At 37.0% G+C, this 20,273-nt stretch overlaps 2 protein-coding genes across 2 annotated transcripts; one reads left to right on the forward strand and one right to left on the reverse strand.

Moving 5' to 3' along the window:
• On the reverse strand, window positions 1-9,758 carry LOC139744651 (acidic fibroblast growth factor intracellular-binding protein B-like). Its single transcript, XM_071655078.1, has 10 exons — window positions 9,653-9,758; window positions 7,887-8,085; window positions 6,821-6,947; window positions 6,003-6,103; window positions 5,375-5,508; window positions 4,063-4,171; window positions 3,410-3,479; window positions 2,314-2,400; window positions 897-997; window positions 1-79 (listed from the first exon to the last, which is right to left on the reverse strand). The coding sequence occupies exons 1-10, from the start codon at window positions 9,738-9,740 to the stop codon at window positions 1-3; spliced, it is 1,095 nt and encodes a 364-aa protein (XP_071511179.1). The 5' UTR covers window positions 9,741-9,758.
• A 314-nt stretch (window positions 9,759-10,072) lies between these two features.
• On the forward strand, window positions 10,073-15,511 carry LOC139744655 (retinol dehydrogenase 13-like). The gene is made up of 7 exons (XM_071655082.1): window positions 10,073-10,195; window positions 11,254-11,372; window positions 11,721-11,876; window positions 12,538-12,642; window positions 13,308-13,517; window positions 14,648-14,855; window positions 15,358-15,511. The coding sequence occupies exons 1-7, from the start codon at window positions 10,107-10,109 to the stop codon at window positions 15,509-15,511; spliced, it is 1,041 nt and encodes a 346-aa protein (XP_071511183.1). The 5' UTR covers window positions 10,073-10,106.
• The last annotated feature ends 4,762 nt before the right edge of the window (window positions 15,512-20,273 follow it).

Raw genomic sequence — 20,273 nt, forward strand, 5'->3', positions numbered from 1 at the left:
TCAGCTGTGATACATGGTGAGGATGCACTTCCGCAGAGTTGACATGTAGCGCTCAAGAACTGAATGGAGTCTGGGATTCCTAAAAAAAGAAAAGAAAAAAAAAGGCATTCAAATGACAGACACAAATCAACAAATACATTCCACTACTAAGAACAACATTTTTTTCCCTTCAAACAGAATTGAGTGATGAGCAATAAATAGCCTAAAAGTCTGAAATTAACACAATTGTATAATCTGAAATTGCAAAAACAGAGTGTCATTAATTTTCAACATTCAAACTAATCAATGATCAAATATGACTGATTTCACAAAAATCAGTATTCATCTGATATCAATTATTTGAATTGCTGTAGACCTGGTACACACAATTCAGGTCTTCTTGACCAAATCCTCAACAACACAAAAAAGTAGCAATGAACAAAACCTCTCTCACAATATTTTTTCAAAGTGCGTTCTGCTGTAAGAGTAGAAATTTCATGCAAGTAATTTTCATGCTTGATTCGGGAAGAAGAATTTCGCATGTTTTTAATTTTGCAAACAGTGATGAAAATTGAGAAAGCTCTTCTAACTGCTGCCATATGGTGGCTGAGGGGTTTGGCAGCACATACTACAGTATAGGACATCTCATCCACAGTATAACAGCAAATTCTTTCACACTACAGGACTGGCAAAGATGAAGAAAACTACAAATAACAGCAGTAATACCCCTACAATACAAGTCCATTAACATCAAACATATAACAAAATATTACATATAACAAGCAAAAAAATTTTGCACTTTTATTTTTGTGCCAATTTCCATTGGCATGAAATATAAGAAAAATTCCATCCCATGATGAAAATCTCCACTTTTACAGTACTTCATGTGATTTATGATTCCAGAACAATCTACTGACCTTCCCATGGCCTCAACCTGGAGACTACTGCTGGTGTAGATGGTCAGAAACTTGCCCACGTCGTCTGCTGTCCATCCAGACTGCTTGCATGGCTCGATGATCTGAGCACGATGAAAACCACAACGCTCGTAAACATTACACGCTTCTGGATGGAGTGATGTCATGCTGTCTTTTATCGTATGATGTGCATATTGCTTTTATAATCATCACCATAGGCCTCATAATTATTACCCCAGGTCGCTGCATAATGTTTCATGTTTGCATATTGCATGCATACCCCCTCCGATTCCCAAGGGGCATTCTGTGAGAGTTGCTATACATGACAAAATGTTTGTGTAACTTGGATAAAATGTTGTTTTATTGCAGGATAGTTAAAATGACAAAGATCATTCACAGCTTGAAATTTTCCACATTTCCAAAAATTTTTGGTGCATCGGACTAGTATTGGACATTAATCAACTCAAAATAAGGGTGTACTGATGATTGAACTCCATGAATTTGATGTATTACTTTCAATAGTGTGGGATTGAATTGTATCTCACTTTCTGTTTGTAAGTACCTGATTTGGCTGGTGGGGCAGTTCTACCACAAGAAATAATCACATAGACTTGAGAAAACAAACAAAAGGTGCTTCTTTATCTGAGTAACATGAAATGTATAAACATCAACTTCACTGTCAGAAATGTACATCATACACATCAGTTTTAAATGTTCACTTTCTAATCTCACATAAAGATTTTGATGTGCTCAAGTTCTAGTATCAGAACTGGGGTTAACCAAATATATGTCAGTCCACTTCAGTCTGTTCATGTAGGATGTCAATCATAACCAACATTTGCCTTGGCCTCCTGTCAAACCTGTCATCTGTAGAAGCCCCATCTTGATTCCTCAGCATTTTGACTTATGTAATTGTAATTCTTCTATTATACCAACAGCTTCTTTTGACAAAAAAAGAAGAAGAAAGAAACAAAACAGGCCTGGCTGATTGTGGCCTCATATTTCATGATCAAATGAAAAGAAACAAAGACATGCTAATTAATCATGTATGCCCATGCATCTTATTTCTGGATTACTGCTGTCTAACAGCTACCAACAATGAATCATACCCCAGGCGATATTGATAATCATAGAGATTAACTTTGATGTGAAAATACACAGTAAAAGGTCAACTCTATGATGTATTCCATGCACCTTCTGAACCACGTCACAAAAGAAGTCTCTGAGCTCCTTTGAATGTACCATGCTGCATGTCAAAAAAAGACATGCTAATTAATCATGTATGCCCATGCATCTTATTTCTAGATTACTGCTGTCCTACAGCTCCAAACAATGATTCATGCCCAAGGCGATGTTGATAATCATAGAGATTAACTTTGAGCTCAAAATAAAGTTCAACTCTATAATGTCTTTCATGTACCTTCTCGACCACATCACAAAAGAAGTCTCTGAGCTCCTTGGAATGTACCATGCCGCAGGCGATGCTGATGATGGCGCGAGACAAACTCTGAAATTAGTAGTAAACGAGAGCTTGAGAGAGGATGGCAGCCAAATTGACAATCTTTCCAAGACAGAATTTCACGGCGTAAATCTGTCAACAAATACTCCAATCTCTATTCCCTATACATATCTACATTAGGAGAGGGGTGTGTTTGATATGATATCGCTATTTTGGAATGAACATTGTGTATTCATGTAAACCAGACCAAGATCTACTTGCATCAAGAAATAGAGCAAGAAATATGCTGAGAAACATCCTCTGCAGATGACAGAAAACAATCAGTATGGATGTTTAAAATCATATTGTTAAATCACTAGGGGATCAATCTCTGATTACAGTACTAAAGAGGAATTCCAGTCCAGTTAATAGAAGTTAATCTGATATTAAAGATAGAGCAAAATCTTGCAAATACAACACTCAGTGAAAGTTTGACCAAAAGCTGATAAAGATTAGGGAAGTTATGAAATTGTGAAGTTTCTCTGATTTCTGCAGAACAGTTCTCGTGCAACTGATATGAATATGCAAATGAGTGAGCTGATGATGTCATCACCTTGTGATTTTCCCATTGATTGCGAAAAAAAAGGACAAAAATTCACTGTTTCTGTTAAAACATTATGTTATTCCTGACTGACTAACTTCAGAATAATATCAGTTAGATATATACAGGTAAGGATTTACATGTATGACTGGGGCATAATTGCATTTGAATTAAAAACTGGAAATGTATAAATTCCATGCGCAAACTATATGGCAAGTTGTGAGTAGATGACATCATCACTTTGTCATTTGCATATTCATATTGACTGTTCAAGAACTGTTTCCAAAAGAATTTGGGAAACTTCAAAATGCAATAACTTCCGCAGTTTTCATCCGATTTTGATCAAATTTTCATTGTTGTGCTAAGAAAATTCTACTCCTTCTTTTCAGACCAATGTTTAACTACACTGGAATTCCCGATAAAGGGAAAAGGAACAAAAGCAATCAATGATATCACATAGCAATATGTTGATGTTACCTTGAAGTCACTTTCTATGTCAGATTGGACTCGCTCTGTGACCTTCCCTTTTATTGCATTGCCCAGGAACCTGCGCCACAAAAACAACACATAAAATAATGTCAATCTCTTCCCTAAGCCACCCAGTTCTAATATGACATTCCAGCATGTTGTATGTTCAATAATGATTTACATCACTTCATGTGCTGTTGCAAATCATGTAGTAGTGCAATAACTTTAACTTTCTATCTTCTTTTCCTTTGAGGTATCTATGTGTTGCAAGCATTGCTTTCTACTGGATACTGGCATCTTGGCTGAACATGACAATTTTGATAGAATGTAACAAAGATTTATAATAACTATACTTTTTGCATTGTTCTCATAAAAGATTAGTGTATCTTTGAACCCTTTCTGTCTTTTCATCATTCTGATAATCAGCTCAAAAATGAAATGACGCCAAACTGAAATGAACGAAAATCATTTACTCTCCTCTATTCAGACTATTACCCAATACTATTCTTTGGGATTTTCTAAACATTTTCAAAGAAAATTAACTCTTATTCATGATTATTCATAACATCACAAATCACTTTCTGCTGGATTGCCTCTGGAAAAACAAACAAACAAACAAACATACAACATTGTCCAATCACATGGCAATATGCAATGCTCACATTCTGTGCTGATCGCTGGCGTCTTTGTCGTAGGCGAGAAACTTGAGTTCTCGCAGCATCTGCAGAAACTCTCGGTCAAAGTCCGCATCCAGATCTTCCTTCCTGGAGTCTGCCCGGCAAATAAAGAACAACTGTTGTCTGCTGCCATACATTCAAACTACTGTCCTGTTCAAGCTAATCTGTATAAGTGGTTTGCTGATTGCTGAAAGAGACGTACTGTAAAAGTGGAAATCTTCGCAGTGTGGAAATTTTCGCACATTTCGCGTTAACAGATTGAAGCTAGTGCGAAAATAAAAGCATGCGAATATTTTTGCACGCCATATGTTCCAATAGTTAATATCCTGATTCCGCAGAATTAAAGACACACAAAATTCATCTTACCCAACCGAACAAAAAAAATCACTCGCGCAAAAATATCCACTTTTACAGTAATCTTCCATAACATACATGACAAGGGAATAATCATGCAACTGATGCTTGATTTAAAGAACAATTTAACAGTATGTTCAAGCTGACTATATCACCAGACAAACAGAGCACCAGAAGTATCATTTAAATCTGACTGAAGATAAGAAAGTTCTATAATTTCAAAGTGTCACATGTTTTCATTGAATAGTGACTTCTGCTTAGCAACCACAAGGGGTGATGATATCCTTCACTTCACAACTCTCCTAGTAGTTCATTGACAAAATTATTATCAAGGTCCTGGATTTTTGTGTGCTGCTGTCATTGTTGTTGTTGTTATTAATGGTAATCACATTATACCCTGCACCTGGAAAAGTCAGCACTGCTAGTCAGTTGATGTATACAAAATAATAACTGTACATGCAAAGAATACAACCTCATCATTTTGTTTTCTTTCATGTACAGTTCAATCAATCGCAATGTCTGACTGGTATAATATGCATGTATGCATGTATGCATGTATGATTATAATCATGTGCTGTTTAAAAGTTGTTCTTTTTTAATTGATTATTGCTTCTCTGTGAAAACAAAAAAATGTAAAATTCTAAAACACTCTTGTTTTTCATCCAACTTTCATGAAACTTCTACCATTCTGTTGTCTGGTTTTACTCAACTCATTCAAGTAAATCTGAACGCAGTGTGGAGCTATGTTTTAGAAATAATCTAAATCTCATACTACAACAACAGCTGAAAAGCGATGTTCATATGTTATGGAACGGGTGTACAAACACTGAATTTCCAACATAAGTACCAAAATAATATTCACAAGAAACGAATATTCCTTCCTACTTTCATTTCCCTTCACACCCTTGTCTGTTTAGAGTATTGTTTACTTTACTGGACATACCAATGGACCCTGCTGTCCAGCTGATAATCATCTGGTCTGCACAGTACGCCAAGTCGTTGAACGTCAGGTACTGCACCCGCTTCTTTCCCGTCTCAAACCGATTGTTGGCGAAGAACACAATGGCAGCATATTTCCTGTTGGCAAAGGAATGAATAACTAATAGTGATGCTTTATGTTCTTTATTAAGATGTTGGTCTAAGAAACAATTACACTCTAAACAATTCTTCATGGATCATGGTCACTGAATACGACTACTGATGTGGCAACCTTGCATAAAAAGAACTGTGATTCTCAGTACAGGCAGACAGATAGATTGCTCAATAGAAAGTCCCTCAATGGACAAATAAACATAGACAATGAACAGACAGTTGAATATGGAAAATTGAAAGAAACTTCTGTAACTAAATTGACAAGCAAACATCGATTTCGAACAAACAAATTAATACATCAATGAATAAGCATCTCTTCACTTTTTTGCAATTCTCTTTATAAGGAGAATTGCCCATTGCTTGGAAAGATGACAATTACAGTCTAGTTCAAACTAGCTATGTTATCTCTCCTAGGTTATTTGGATATTTGCCATCTGAGTGAGTGATTTTTAACTGACAATCATTACTGAGACTCTTACTTTGCAAGTTCTTCGGATAGCAGAAAATGTTTCTGGATGTTTTTCACCATCGGGCCTTCCATGTCCTCGACTGTTTTGAATACTCTCTTGAAATTGTCATACTGCAATGCAAACAGACAAGGAACAAAGAAGACCTTTCTAAGATAAACATGTATAATTGTATCTTCATTTCACACACACATACGTGCACTCACACATACATACACACATAAGCAATGATGGCCTTTACTGCACATCAGAAAATTCAGAGGTCAGGAGTATAAAAGCTTTTATCCCAGTCACATAGCTTTTGGCATCTTCCTGTCCAGGCCAGTAGAGTTAATGTATCTTCAGATCCAAATGCATTCAACTAGAAAGTCAAAGGAAATGTGCATGTGGAAACACAGATGATTGATGAACAGGCATCGTCTGATACCATCGTTGGATTAAAGGACAGTAAGTAAGTAAGTAAAGTAAACTACACCTCTAAAAACAAAATTTTAAATGCACTTCTTGAATCATCACTAAATTTGAGACAAATTTTGCTTTATTACGGCCCTGTGATGACTTCTGACCTTACCGATAAAACTCAAATAATGTAATTTCTTTGTTATTATTAAATTCAAAATTTCATTACAGTACCACTACCACATGCTGTGTTCTCTGTCTAGTGGTAACAAGGCAACTACAAGTAGGACAGACTGACAGACAGACAAATACAATGTAGAACAAAAGGAAAATCTGAAAGCATTATGTCTGTGACACCAATACATGATATAGAGGCATACATGTCAAGACCAAACAATTTAAACAAGAAATATGTAGTATGAACTCCTAACCTGTCTTCTACAGCTTCGCAGTGCAACATTTGTTTTTTCTCCTATTTCATCGAGGTCCTTTCGATGTCTGCTGGAGAGCTTCTTTCCAAGAATTTCTCTGGCAACTGAGGAGTCCAGTTCATAATACCTTCAAAAGTTTGTAGGATAAATATATGCATTTGTTTATCAGTCAAGAGTAATGAAAATGAAAATGAACTTGTAACATTGATGTGCTAATCTTCATTGATCGGGAGTGATGGCCACACTTGCGCTATTTTTAAACAAGAAACATGTTGACTATATGATTCTGTTGTCAAAATAACATCTTCCTGCACTGTAACAGAGGCAGGACATCAGAATGAAATGTGACAACCTGTTTAGAACAATATGCAAGTAATCACGTCTGAAATGAAATAGCCATCAAGCATGTTTGCAATCTTGTCCCAGGCAGTTTTCCTTAGAGTATCTGAATTCCATTCATTTTTCTTTATTTTGTTCTTTCTTTTCTTTTCTTTTCTTGTTTGTTTGTTTGTTTGTTTGTTTTTTTTTTTGGGGGGGGGGAGGGGGAGAGGAGGGGATTGGGATCTCAATTGATTATACACACTCGTACATATATGTCATGATAATTTAGGACAAGGTAGCATACAATTGCAATATATTCAGTTGTTTACCAAACACCACAGGGTGTTACAAAATACATTTCTGACAACTGTAAGATTCAGAAAATTGGGAAAATGACCCCATACTTTTAACAGGCATGTGCCTATTCATATCACCTGCCTGGCAGCGAATTCGAGTCGTCCCGTGCGAGTAAGCAAATGGGTTTCTACCACCCTGCTCTACACATGTTCCTGCAGTGTGACATTTCATCTCACATTTCATTACCTGCATATAGATGCCTGTGAAAGTCTGGTGGGAAAGAGTTTAACCACACATCACCATGCTACACAGGGTATTTTGCTTCAACAGTAGATGTCTTTTGCACAAGAGCTGAGAGTTACATTGACAACATTTTGTTTGATAACACAGTGCATTTTCAATGAGATCGCTATTCCTGAAACCTTAAAATACATTCACAATGACTTACTTTTCAATAAGAAATCTCTTCATGTCATTTGGAATTTGAAACAGGGGCTGGTTGGCAAGACTTGGTGGATTGTGCAGATGCTTCTCCATTGCGATAAATGCACGGTAGTTATCATCTGTATCATTCTTGATGATATCAAAAGAGTATCCGGGCTTTTGTCTGTTGACCTTTTGATGTCTCCTCCTTGTAGCTTCATATGCTGGAAAAAAAAAATGCCAACAAAAAAACAAACGCACATGTATTTACTGATAAGTTCTTGCAGTTGCAGTAATTGAGGAAACAGAAGTACAAATTCAGTAGAGATAAAGGCAAACAAGATAGAGGCAATTGGTAATAAGGTATAATGACAATGGCTGCAGCGACATAATTAATATTAAAAATGTACTATTCGATTGCTGTACTTATATTACAGTTACTACTACTAATACTACCACTATATTTGCAATACTAATGATGGTACTAACATTTAAAAATGACATTGATATCATAACTTTAACTGGATAGTTTCATTTCATAATCATATTCATCATGGCATCATCACCATCATTGAATATGCATGGTAAAATACCAGATAATTTTGGTGCTGGAGCTAGCATGCGCTAGCCACTGCACTGCACTGCTCTGCACTGCACTGAAGCACACGCTATTGCTAGCACAGCGTGCCATGCATGGATAGTATAACATGCAGTGGAATGGGAATGACTATGTACACCCACACTCAGTGCATGCATTTCTCTGCGGCTGTCCTCGAGTGGATGTGAGGTGGCGCTACACAATGTGGTACCCCGGGGTAACGTGTGATGCATCATTTATGGCTTGTTCAAGTGATGCCATCACATGTAAGATGAGGAAATGAGAAATGAACACATCAAGCTGCACTGGAGATGATGAATAGAGTCAAGTGTTACATCTTAGATTATATTAAAATGCAGAGTGAAGATTGCTTTACACTTTCTAAAAGGAGGCAACATGACTCCACAAGCACAACAGATTAAGTTTCTTTTACAAAAATCCATCCACATGCATGTTGTTGTATGCACATATCTACTACTCTAGCAGATAAAGATGTATTCATTACTTTTATTAATAGGCCTGGAGTCTAGATAGACCTAGATTTTGCCTATGACAGGCACACACTCATACACACATACACAGCTACAACAATAACAACAACAAAATACAACTAAAGTCTACGTCTACAAGGCATAACTTTATGTCTTTAATTTACTTTTGTTATAAATTGAGACAAGTTATACTTCTAGTACAAGTAAATTTACGAAGTAGACATAGACTAGACCTAGTGGGCCTAGAATTGCTACTCTATGCTCTCTAAGTTAACGTTACAATTAGATCTAGGTCTAATTTACTGTACTTTGATACCTCAGTCAGCTCAGTAAACAATACAGGTCAGGCTCTACTCGTGAAACACACTCAGTCTGTCATCAATGCATGTCATGACGGGAAAATAAATGTGCAGGGTGCTACATCAGCTTTTAATAATTAACAGTAATATACCCTGATGATGTGCTCACGCCTTCAGCTCCTAAACCCCTGGATTGCTAGATCATCAGGCGTAGGCCTGAGCGTATACATGTACTAAGATGCATGCATGATGATGCATGCACGCGGATATTTGTTCACGTAACTCAAACTTACATGGAATGATATTATGTGGGACTAAACTAATAAATGCTCACTCACTTGATGTTCAGGTTTATACTCGAGTCTCTGCCACAATTCTTATCATATCTCACAACACCACTTACCTGAGTAACCATCCAACCAGTATCTATACACCTCCGGATCAACCATGGTGATGTTTCCAACGACAACGTTAACATTTAGCTCTGACATTTTGGACTTCAGGCTCGATAAAGCTTCTACTGTACAGAGCAAAATAATATTCGTGGAGAGCATAGAAGTAGAGTGACGTATGCAGGATGAGCAGTTAGTACAAAACTAGAAACGGTCAACGTAACATCAATATATGAATATTCATCAAATTGGTCATGCTACGCGCGATCTTTTTGTAACTGAGGTTGTTGCATAATATTTCTTAGGTCATTCCCTGCACTGCTGGAGCAGCATGTACACAAGCAAGCGAGCGAGAGACAAGTAAAGTGCAAGTGGCTGCTTGGACACACAAGATCTACAACAACGTTAGTGGCAATTTACTATTCTTTTGTGAGCAGTGACTAGCAGACGGCAATTCTCAAAGACATGGAGTTCGTGAATAAAATGTTTCACCCACGACTAGTGATTCCATTTTCTACGTTTGGAACGCTAGTCGGATGCACTGTACTCGCCAAGTAAGCACTGCGCTCCTATCCTTTTAACGTTGGAGACAATAATACTATTAATAGACTTTAAGACTGTCGGTGCGTTTCCTTGCTGTCCATTAGCTAGCAGCTGCACTAACGTTATTAGATCTATACTAATACTAGCCGACCTCATGTCATGACCTATATAGCAATGGCATAGAGTCTACCAGCATACCACTCACTGCATCTTCTTGACTCACCTTGTTGAAAAAAGGCAAGGCCAAGGGCAAGAAGTCGAGATCACATCTTCTCAACTTCTGTGGTCCAGAATTTTGGCATAATCGTGATATAGTCCCCACCGTAGGCCCCACCGCAGTGCGCGTGCACCCGCGGACTAGGGTTAGGGTATAGGGTTAGGTAGCCCCGGAGACCGTGCCACAGCTGCTGTCGCAGTTAAGGGTTAGGTAGGGTTGTATTAAATACGGACACGCAGCAGCGGTGGGATATCACGATTATGCCCCAGAATTAAGCTGTGTGAGAAGGCAACAACAGAGAAGGCGCCTTCTCACCTTTTCAACTTTTTGAGAAAAGATGAGATCTTGTACCTCGACCAAAATTCGCTCTACTTCTCGGATTTAAATAAGAACTTCCACTCCAGTCAAGTAAGGAGATCTGGTGCTCACGTACATTTTGCCTTTTTTGCCTAATTCTTGCAATAAAGAAGTGGAAATGGAATCAACCAATTAGATCTCAGATCTTAGTTCTTACCCACTCGCCTACTGGAACCGTAAGAAGTTGAAAAGGTGAGGCATTTTGTCCTCTCCTTGGTAGCATTTGTAAGTTTTTGTATGATATCAACCCAATCACGCTAGTTTTTGAGGGTTCACCATGTGACATGAGGCTATACATGTTAGTATTTTACAGCTTATGTAAGAATGTAAGAAATATCCAGGGAGTAGGAAGATGTTCGGCTGTTTTGTTTACCCTGTAAAAGTAAAAGAAAATCTTTTAAAATGTGGGGTATTGGCATTTCTTTTTGATGTATTCATCTTGTTGCAACATTTCATCAAAATCTTTTCACCATTTCATCAAAATCTTTTCACCAGGGACTACTTTGCTGGAGGAAAATGTAAAAGCAAAGCCATGGTAGACGGTAAAGTTTTCATAATCACAGGCGCAAATTCGGGGATTGGCAAAGAAACAGCTATGGAACTGGCAAAGAGAGGTAAGATCAGTAATACAGTCTTTATTTTCATTGTCCCATTTTAATTTGACTTCATTCTTATAAAACAATGTTCAAGTTTTTCCATCAATTCTGTGTTTGAGCTGTGTCAAAATGGAACTTCTGATGACATAAAACACTGCCTTCACTTGAAATGCATACTTACTTGAGATTATGATTACAATTCTGTGTATGAGCTGTGTCAAAATGAGCATCTGATGACATAAACACTGCCTTCACTTGAAATGCATACTTATTTGAGATTATAATTATTACATCTTACTGCAAATCAATGGGTCATTTAGTATTTATCTGTTTATCTTTTGTTTGATTTTCTAATGTTGTAATTAGGTGGCACAGTCATTTTGGCCTGCAGGGATATGAAGAAAGCAGAAAAGGCGAGAAAAGAAATCATCCTTGGTAGCGGCAATGTCAATGTGAGGGCCATGGAGTTGGACTTGGCGTCTTTCAGCTCCATAAGGCGGTTCGCAGAGAAGGTGAAATCAGGTGATTTTTTTTTTTAATATTACTTTGTTCAGTTTGCACTGACAAAAAGAAGTTGTGTTGATTTTAATGTTCGGTCATTTTTATTTCGATATTTTGTTCAATTTGCACTGAGAAAGAGAAGTTGTGTTGATTTTGATGTTAGGTAATTTGTATTTCTATTTATAATTATTCCATTTTGGTTTGGTTTTAGGGAACTAAATTTGAAGTTCTTGAATGCATTTTTTGAAATACGCAGTGAGTAAAGTTCATGCAAAAAGACACTGAATGCGATACACATTTAATTTGGAAACAACTACTAAGCACAGCTACAGCTATTGTACATGAGTGTGACAGATACTAGAAATAGAGAATTTTTCAAGATGTCTTCATACATGTACTAGATGATGGAGAAAAAGTATGTGTGGATTTTCTCATTGATTGCCAGCCTCTGAATCTTATTGGAGGAGGAGGAGGTGGGATGAGTGAAGTAAGTAAAGAGTTTGTTGGGGTATTTTCTGTCATTTCATCATAATTCCATCTGTAGCAATTCTGTACATTTCACTTTTGATGTATACAATCACTGTATTACAATACATGAAAAGTACTTTTGTGGGGGGAAAAAAGAAATCTCTCATAATCAGGAGAGTGTTTTGTTGGGTTTTGCCTATTGCACATACTGCAGATGAAAGTAATCTTCATGTTCTCATCAACAATGCTGGTGTGATGAGATGCCCAAAGTGGAACACAGAGGATGGCCTTGAAATGCAGATGGGTGTCAATCATATTGGTAAGAGTCTCTCTTTTTTTCTTTTTTTTTCTTTTTTTTAAAACCAGAGCTTATGCTGGTGACTCAGTATTTGTTGCCAACAAGACTTAGCACTGAGGTGTGAATTTTCTTCAATGTGTCTTCCTCTACAAATGAAATTTGTAAGATTGCAACAAAACGAAAATTCACACCTCAACCTTCACCCCTCTTGCTTTCAATACTTAAAACGTCATGAAATTTTCTATATAATGCTAATGAATACACACAGTTTATTTTTTTTTTGCAGTGGATGATATGATATAGATCTAAAACTGCTAAAATATGTGAAAGATAATTGCTCAAGAGCTTTACTCTGCATGTTGTGTGTGTTTGAATTCTTATGGAAATGAGACATACTGTTTATTTTTCCAGGAGTTTATTATATATAAAAACAAAGACAAATGCTTCTTCGTTCTGTACATACTTTTAAATGATGTTCTCAATCAGATTGGTCAATTGACAGATATTTCAAGAGTGATTGTGATTTACTATGCATAAGTATGTTGCTTTGTTAAGATGGCTAAGATCAGTAGATGATTTGTGTTCCAAAATCAGTTGCTGTGACATTACAAGTAAGCTGTGATCTTTGTGTGTGGATTTTTTTCTTCAGCAAAGTGTGTTTTTTGTCATTCTTTTCCATGTTATAGGTCACTTCCTTTTGACAAACCTTCTGCTAGACAAGCTGAAGGCTTCAGCTCCCAGTAGAATCATCAATGTGTCATCCATAGCTCACAAGGTTGGCCAAATCCACCTTGAAGACCTGAACAGTGAGGAGAGATACAATTCAGCAGAAGCATATGCCAACAGCAAGCTAGCCAATGTTCTGTTTACGAGGGAACTCAGTAAAAGACTTCAAGGTGAATGCAACTGTCTCATTGATGTCATTAGTTTCTCTACTATAGATCCAGTTTGACTCTGCTACCTCGCCATAAAGTAATGTCACACTTTATATATCTTTATTCGGTTGAAATTTTTGTCTATCTGTCTGTCTATGTGTTGTGTTTGAGTAGTGACTTGTTTCCTTCAAACTACTTAGACTTTGCCTTCTTCACAAGGCTGATTTTACGCTGACCTGTCATGGGTCATGATGGAACATAATTACGCTTTCTCGTAAGTTCCATCCATCTTTGTTTACTGAAACCTGAGCCCCAGTGCAATTTCACATGAAGGCAGGGGCATTCAAGTACATTGTACAACGTGCAATGCGTTGGGATGCCTCCCCCTTTCTTCCAATCTCAGTAATTTGTCACAACTACATACGTAGGCCTTCATTTTAACACTGTGATGACCTTCACTTATCTTAAAGGACAAGTTCACCTTCATAAACATAAGGATTGAGAGAATGTAGCAATATTAGTAGAACACATCATTGAAAGTTTGAGGAAAATCAGACAATCCGTTCAAAAATTATGAATTTTTGAAGTTTTTGTGCAGTACCCGCTGGATGAGAAGACTACTGCAGTGTATGAATAACTTAGATGTCACATGCGTACAACAATATAAGGAAAACATAAAGAGAATTTCACAAAATTCCATCTTTTGAAAAAAGTACACATTCCCCTGACTTGTTACCGACAAATGTTATGGGTAATATTATTCCCCCTGCCTTTAGAAAGAGGCAAGTCAAGTGCTCTTTTATTATGTGAAAAAAGTGAAAATATGTTGAATTTTCTTTTACATTTTCTTTATACTGTTGTACGCATATGACTCACAAGCTGTAGTAGTCTCCTCATCCAGCGGTTCCAACACAAAAATTTTAAAAATTCATAACTTCTGCATCGATTGTCCAATTTTCCTCGAACTTTCACTGATGTGTTCTACTAATATTGTTGCATTTTCTCAATCCTTATGTTTATGAAGGTGAACTTGTCCTTTAACCACTGAATAAGTTTAAAAAAAGATAATCAGCAGGAAGAGCAAACCTGATGAAGAATGAAAATGAAAGCACATCTTCACTGAATCCTCTATCTGTCCTAAATCCCTGCAGGGACTGGTGTCACTGCCAATGTGTTGCATCCTGGGGTGGTGAAGACCAACATTGGCCGCCACACAGGGATGCATCAGTCTGGATTCTCCATGATGATTCTCAGTCCCATCTTCTGGCTGTTTGTCAAGACCCCAAAGCAGGGAGCCCAGACATCCATCTACTGCGCCATCGAGGAGGAACTGGAGACAGTCTCAGGACAGTATTTCCAGTAAGTCATGATTTAAAAAAAAACATACAGGAGAAAGCCAAACGTTTTGAGGAAAAAAAAAAAAAGTTGAGGAAAAAGGGGGATGGTTATAGAATGAATCAGCAATTTTTTTTTAACCAACTATTACAACTCACTTGCTCACAATGAGGTACTATTTTTAAAGAGGTGAATATGGTGGTCCCGATGTCCAGTTTGCCAAATCTTGAGTCGGTCATCACTGCAGTTTTTCCCCTTGTCCATGACAGAAGAGGTGTTCCCCCAAGCTTTATGACAGTTTGCCTTATGGTAGGGTGACATTTATGTCCAAAATCGCATACTTATGTATGTGGACGAATGGGTAGAAACACCAGTAATCAATGTTATGTTGAGGCAGTGTAGAGAGTGTATTATTTTTGCCCCTGTCTACTGGTTATGGAGAGTGGAACTTGGCATGTGCTGGCTTCACTTTGACTTGCAGTAGGTCTATCATTTCATGTATCCATGTGTTGTTTTCATCTTTCAGGGACTGCAAGCAGACAGAATGTGCAGATACTGGCAAAGATGACGAACTGGCGGCCAAGTTGTGGGACATCAGTGCCAAAGTGACTGGTCTTCAGGCAAAGGAAGAAACCAAGGATACCCCTAAGACCACTATCAAGGAGGAGGGGAAGTCATGACAAAGGCATTTTTACCCCACCCATATTGCTTCTTCCATAAGACTGATGTTTTTAATCATTGTTTGTAAACCAGATGCAATTCAGCCATTGGGCTGCCAAATCTGAAAACCCTATTCATTTCAATTCAATTCAATTCAAAGACTTGATTCATACACATGGACAAGGAGGAAGGAGTGGATCTGGGCCCTGTTTCTTAAAAGATGTTAAGATGGCAACTCTTTCTGGAATGGCAACTTCCAATAGCAACAGCCAATCAGGAAGTTGGATTCTTGTCATTACCATGACAATTGCCATTCCAGCAAGAGTTGTTATCATATAAATTTTTTTATAAAATGGGGCCCTGGTGAGCCACTTGCTTCTAATGAAACCATCTTTAAGGACCACTTAAAAGGTTACCTTTTGCTCTACTTTCATTGAAAATAGTATTAGCCAAGAATGAAACTCTTCAGCAAAAGCCACCAGAAATTTGTTCTGTGGAAAGCATTTGGTACAGATCTCATATTAGTATTTATGAAATATTATAAGAAACAACATTGAATGTGTGAAATTGGGATCTCACATTCACCACTGAACTGGTATAAGTGAGAGAAAAAGGGTGTACCAGTAAATTGATGTTTGTTTTAAGCTCTTGCCTGTGTTGTAATGTGAGAACTTTGTTTGATGAGCAAAATATCAGAATGAAGAAAGCTCAATATATGTGCATGGATGAATAGCAACATAATTTGCAAGAAGTGCTTTACACATAACTGACTTTTTGATAGGATGAATAAGGGAGATTGTTTAACAGCTAGCCCCTGTTCTCTTCACTTGCAGCATGTATACTTTATTTTAAGAGGAATTATTGAAACCATTGTCGACATGGCATATCTTAACCCATTGAGGACGGGCTGATTTTGCTACAACACACATTTCCCATAGACACCTGACCAAGTACACTCGGGACTCGTCCTCAATGGGTTAAGCTGGGAGAATGCATTAGTGTATGTTGAGGTTTTTGGTTTTTTTTTTTCATTCTGATATTTTGCTCATCAAACGTAGTTCTCATATCTGTGATCTTTTAAAGGGATCGTACAGTTTTGGTTGAGACCTAATTTCAGGTTTCTAACATATTTTGGTGAGATAATGAGAAACCTCTATGAAATATGAAAGAGCATGTAATTCTATGAGGAATTTAATGTTTATTTGATGAAAATTGGTTTTGAAATGACTGAGATATCCAAAAGAGAGCGATTCTAATAAAGTGTGGGACCCACACTCTACTTTACGATCGCTTTGATTTACTTTGTTTTTGGATGTTTCAGTCATTTCAAACCCGATCTTCATCAAATAAACTTTGAATTCCTCTTAAAATGGTATGCTGTGTACTATATCATAAGTGTTTTCTTGGTGTCTCGCAAAAAGTTAAAAGCCCAATTTTCGTCTCCACCAATACTGTACCATCCCTTTAAGCAATGTCCACCACTTCTTACAAGATGAGCTTCAAGTTGTTCTTTTGACAGAGTTGTGTCGGTCAATCTTTGCTAAAAATGTGACGTCTGTGTGACTACTTGCAAATATAACAAGTGACAGTACGAACTATCATATTAGCATTTTCATACATGTGTGTGGATAGTGGAAGTGCTAAGCTCAGCCGAATTTTTGCTTTAAGACGAAGGTATGAAATGGGAAGTGAACCCCAAATATATTCGTGGATTGGGTGAATGCAGCTGTAAACTGGTAAGTGGAACACATTGTTTAGATATGAAGGAAAGTGGACAATCCTTAAAAATGTTAAGTTTTTGTGCCATTATTGATGGATTGAGAAGACTGCAATTTTTGACTTCACTGCAAGACAACCATATAAAAAGTTAACAGAATTCCACAAAATTTCATTTTTCTAAAATGAAAAGTACTCATTCCCTTGACTTGTTACTGACATTTGTTAAGGGTAATATGTATTCCCCCTGCTTTCTTAAAGAGGGTCAAAAGCTCTTCCATTATGCCAGAAAAAAATAAAAATAGAGTCTTGAACTGTTCTATTCTTCTCATCCACAGATGGCAGCACTGAAACTTTAAAAACTTCACAATTTTTGAACGGATTGTCCGGTTTACCTAAAACTTCACCGATGTTTCCTTCAATTTGATATTCACTCAATCCACAGATGTGTTTGGATATCATTCCCCTTTAAGTGAAAAACGGAATCATAAGAGCATTGTAGGTGCATAATGACAAGAGAATGAAGTCATGGATAGATAGGGGAGAAAAGGAGATATATGAGGGGGAGAGAGATAGAGAGAGTGTGTGTGTGAAGTACAGGGAGAAATAATGTGCAATGAACTGGATGTAGTGAGGCATGTAGCATACACTTTCATTACAGATGTTACACAGTCCATGCTTCTGTTCACAGTTACTTTTAATCACATATTGCAGCAGGTATTATCAAAGCCCAATATCTTCACTCATAGATATTCAGAGAGAAACAGATTCTTTATTACTCATGAAAAAATAACATGTTAGGAAAAATATGGAAGTTAAAAACTTATATAATGTACAAATGTAGCACAGTTTGAATAGAGAAAAAGTAGAAAAGTACGAATTCATTGTCACCCTGCTTTGCTTATCAATACTTATAAATATACTGCTATGATTTTATCATACAACAACTTGGATACTTATCAATGCGGAAGATTTCATATATCAAAACTAGACTTTATGCTGGCTTCTAACTTATGCATGCACAGAAACACACGCTGGTGTAATACACATAAACACTAACAACTTTTGCATTCTATTACACTAATATAAAACCCAGACTTTGTGCTGGCTTCTAATTTATGCATGCACAGAAACACACTGATGTAATACACACAAGCACTAACAACTTCACATCCTATTACACCTGGCTTCCGTCACCATCCCTACCCCCCTACCCCCATCACTCATATCTCAAGCTTGCCTGCCTTTAAGGACATTGTGCAGTCTGACGGGATAAGATAAGTTTTTGTCTGTCCTGTGGGACAAAAGTGGGGAAAATGGAAAAACATGTACAGCAGATAATTCACATTGGGTAACTATGCGTCCAAGCCTGAGACATTCATAAAAAACAAAAGGTTATTCATACAAGCATTCATTGTTTCCTTGTACAGTAATCCAACACTAGCACCCTCAGGTCACTTTGCTAGACAACCAAGGTGACTGGTCATTCTTTTTCTTCTTTTTTTTTTTGCCTTCATTAATACAAAAAAAGATGTAACAGCTGGTGTCATATGACTCAGTGGATAAGACCATGAGTGGTCAATCATGAGGTCCCTGGTCATTCCCTGGCTGCTGCAGCTGTGTCCATTAATAAGGCCAGCACATCATCCTCGGTGCTAATGTCCTTCATAGGGGACATAGAGCCATCTGGCCTGTAGTTGTTTGCTTTTGTAGCTGCCACATCGCGCAAATGCTAAATGCAAAGAGTAAAACACATAGGTTCTGTAGCTAACCAAGAGAGTGCATAGGTGAAGCCTATGATATTAGAGTGTACTCCCATTTTAACGACCACAGATGTAACAAAATTCTTGTTACAACGAAATCGAAATTCAGATCCCAAAATTATCATAAATCTGCAGTGTATAATCTTTATACACTTTACTGTTCAGCTATAATGACATTTTGATATAATGTAAGAAAACTGCCAGTCACGAGGACTTCATTACAATGTGAGTGCAGTGTAGTTACACTTTGAACCACAAAAAAATAAATTTACTTACTTGAGCCTTAGAAAACGTGTCCAACCACATACAGACACAGTGGAGACCATTCACTTGCAAACTGGTCTACTACATGAAAATGTATCATGCATTACGTATTAGAGCATTGTACTTTTTCAATTTTTACCCTGCAATTATTACCGCAGTCAGTTTGTATGGTACATAATATTCATTTTTTCACTGCATATGTGGTTTAAAAGTCTTTGTGTCATATCATTCATTCATTCATTTATTTTATTTTGTCACAGTACTGGGCTCAGCCAGAGGCTGTTTTTCAGCCAGTCCGTGAATTAAAAATACACGATACACAATGAATTGTACAATGCAAAAGTTACATAACTGAAAATGAGTAAAGAAACAAGTCAAAACAAAATGAAACACAACAAATCATTATAACAAAAGTACAAAACTTAAGACCAACAAATATATACAGAATAAAATTATAATAAATTACACAAAATTTAAGAAATTTATCATAGTAAGGTACACAAATGAAATCAGCTAATTGCAGACTGATCCCCACCCACTTATTTATACTAATCTCCAGTGTTTACTAAACTCAAATGTTTCATGTTATGAAATCATTCACCTGTCTCCTGAAATCATTCCAACCAAGCCCTTTTATCTCATTCGTTAAACTATTCCAAAGCCTTACTCCACTAAACAACAAACTTCTTTTTTTGAATTCAGTACGGACTTTTGGTAATTGAAAATTGTTCATTTGGTGTCTAAGGTTGTGCTCATTATTCTTAAATTGAAAAACTTTACAAATAACATAAGGTAACATTTCAAAAGCGACCTTATACATTGTATAAAAAGTTCGCTTTTTCCTCCGAATTTCAAGTTTATCAATTTTCAGTTCACGATACATGTATATCAGTAGATTCGGAGGGAAATACCCAGTTTACGCCCATAACTGTTTGAAGATTAAGCCGTTTACTCTGTGCTTCCAGTGAAAGTATATATGTCCAGATGACAGACTCAATCTTTTCACATTACCTGGGCAAGAATGGTTGGTAGTACACAC

This window comes from Diadema antillarum, unplaced genomic scaffold (assembly GCF_040938485.1).
Source record: "Diadema antillarum isolate AM-2024a unplaced genomic scaffold, OU_Dant_1.0 seq00001200_RagTag, whole genome shotgun sequence".
Classification (NCBI taxonomy): Eukaryota; Metazoa; Echinodermata; class Echinoidea; order Diadematoida; family Diadematidae; genus Diadema; species Diadema antillarum.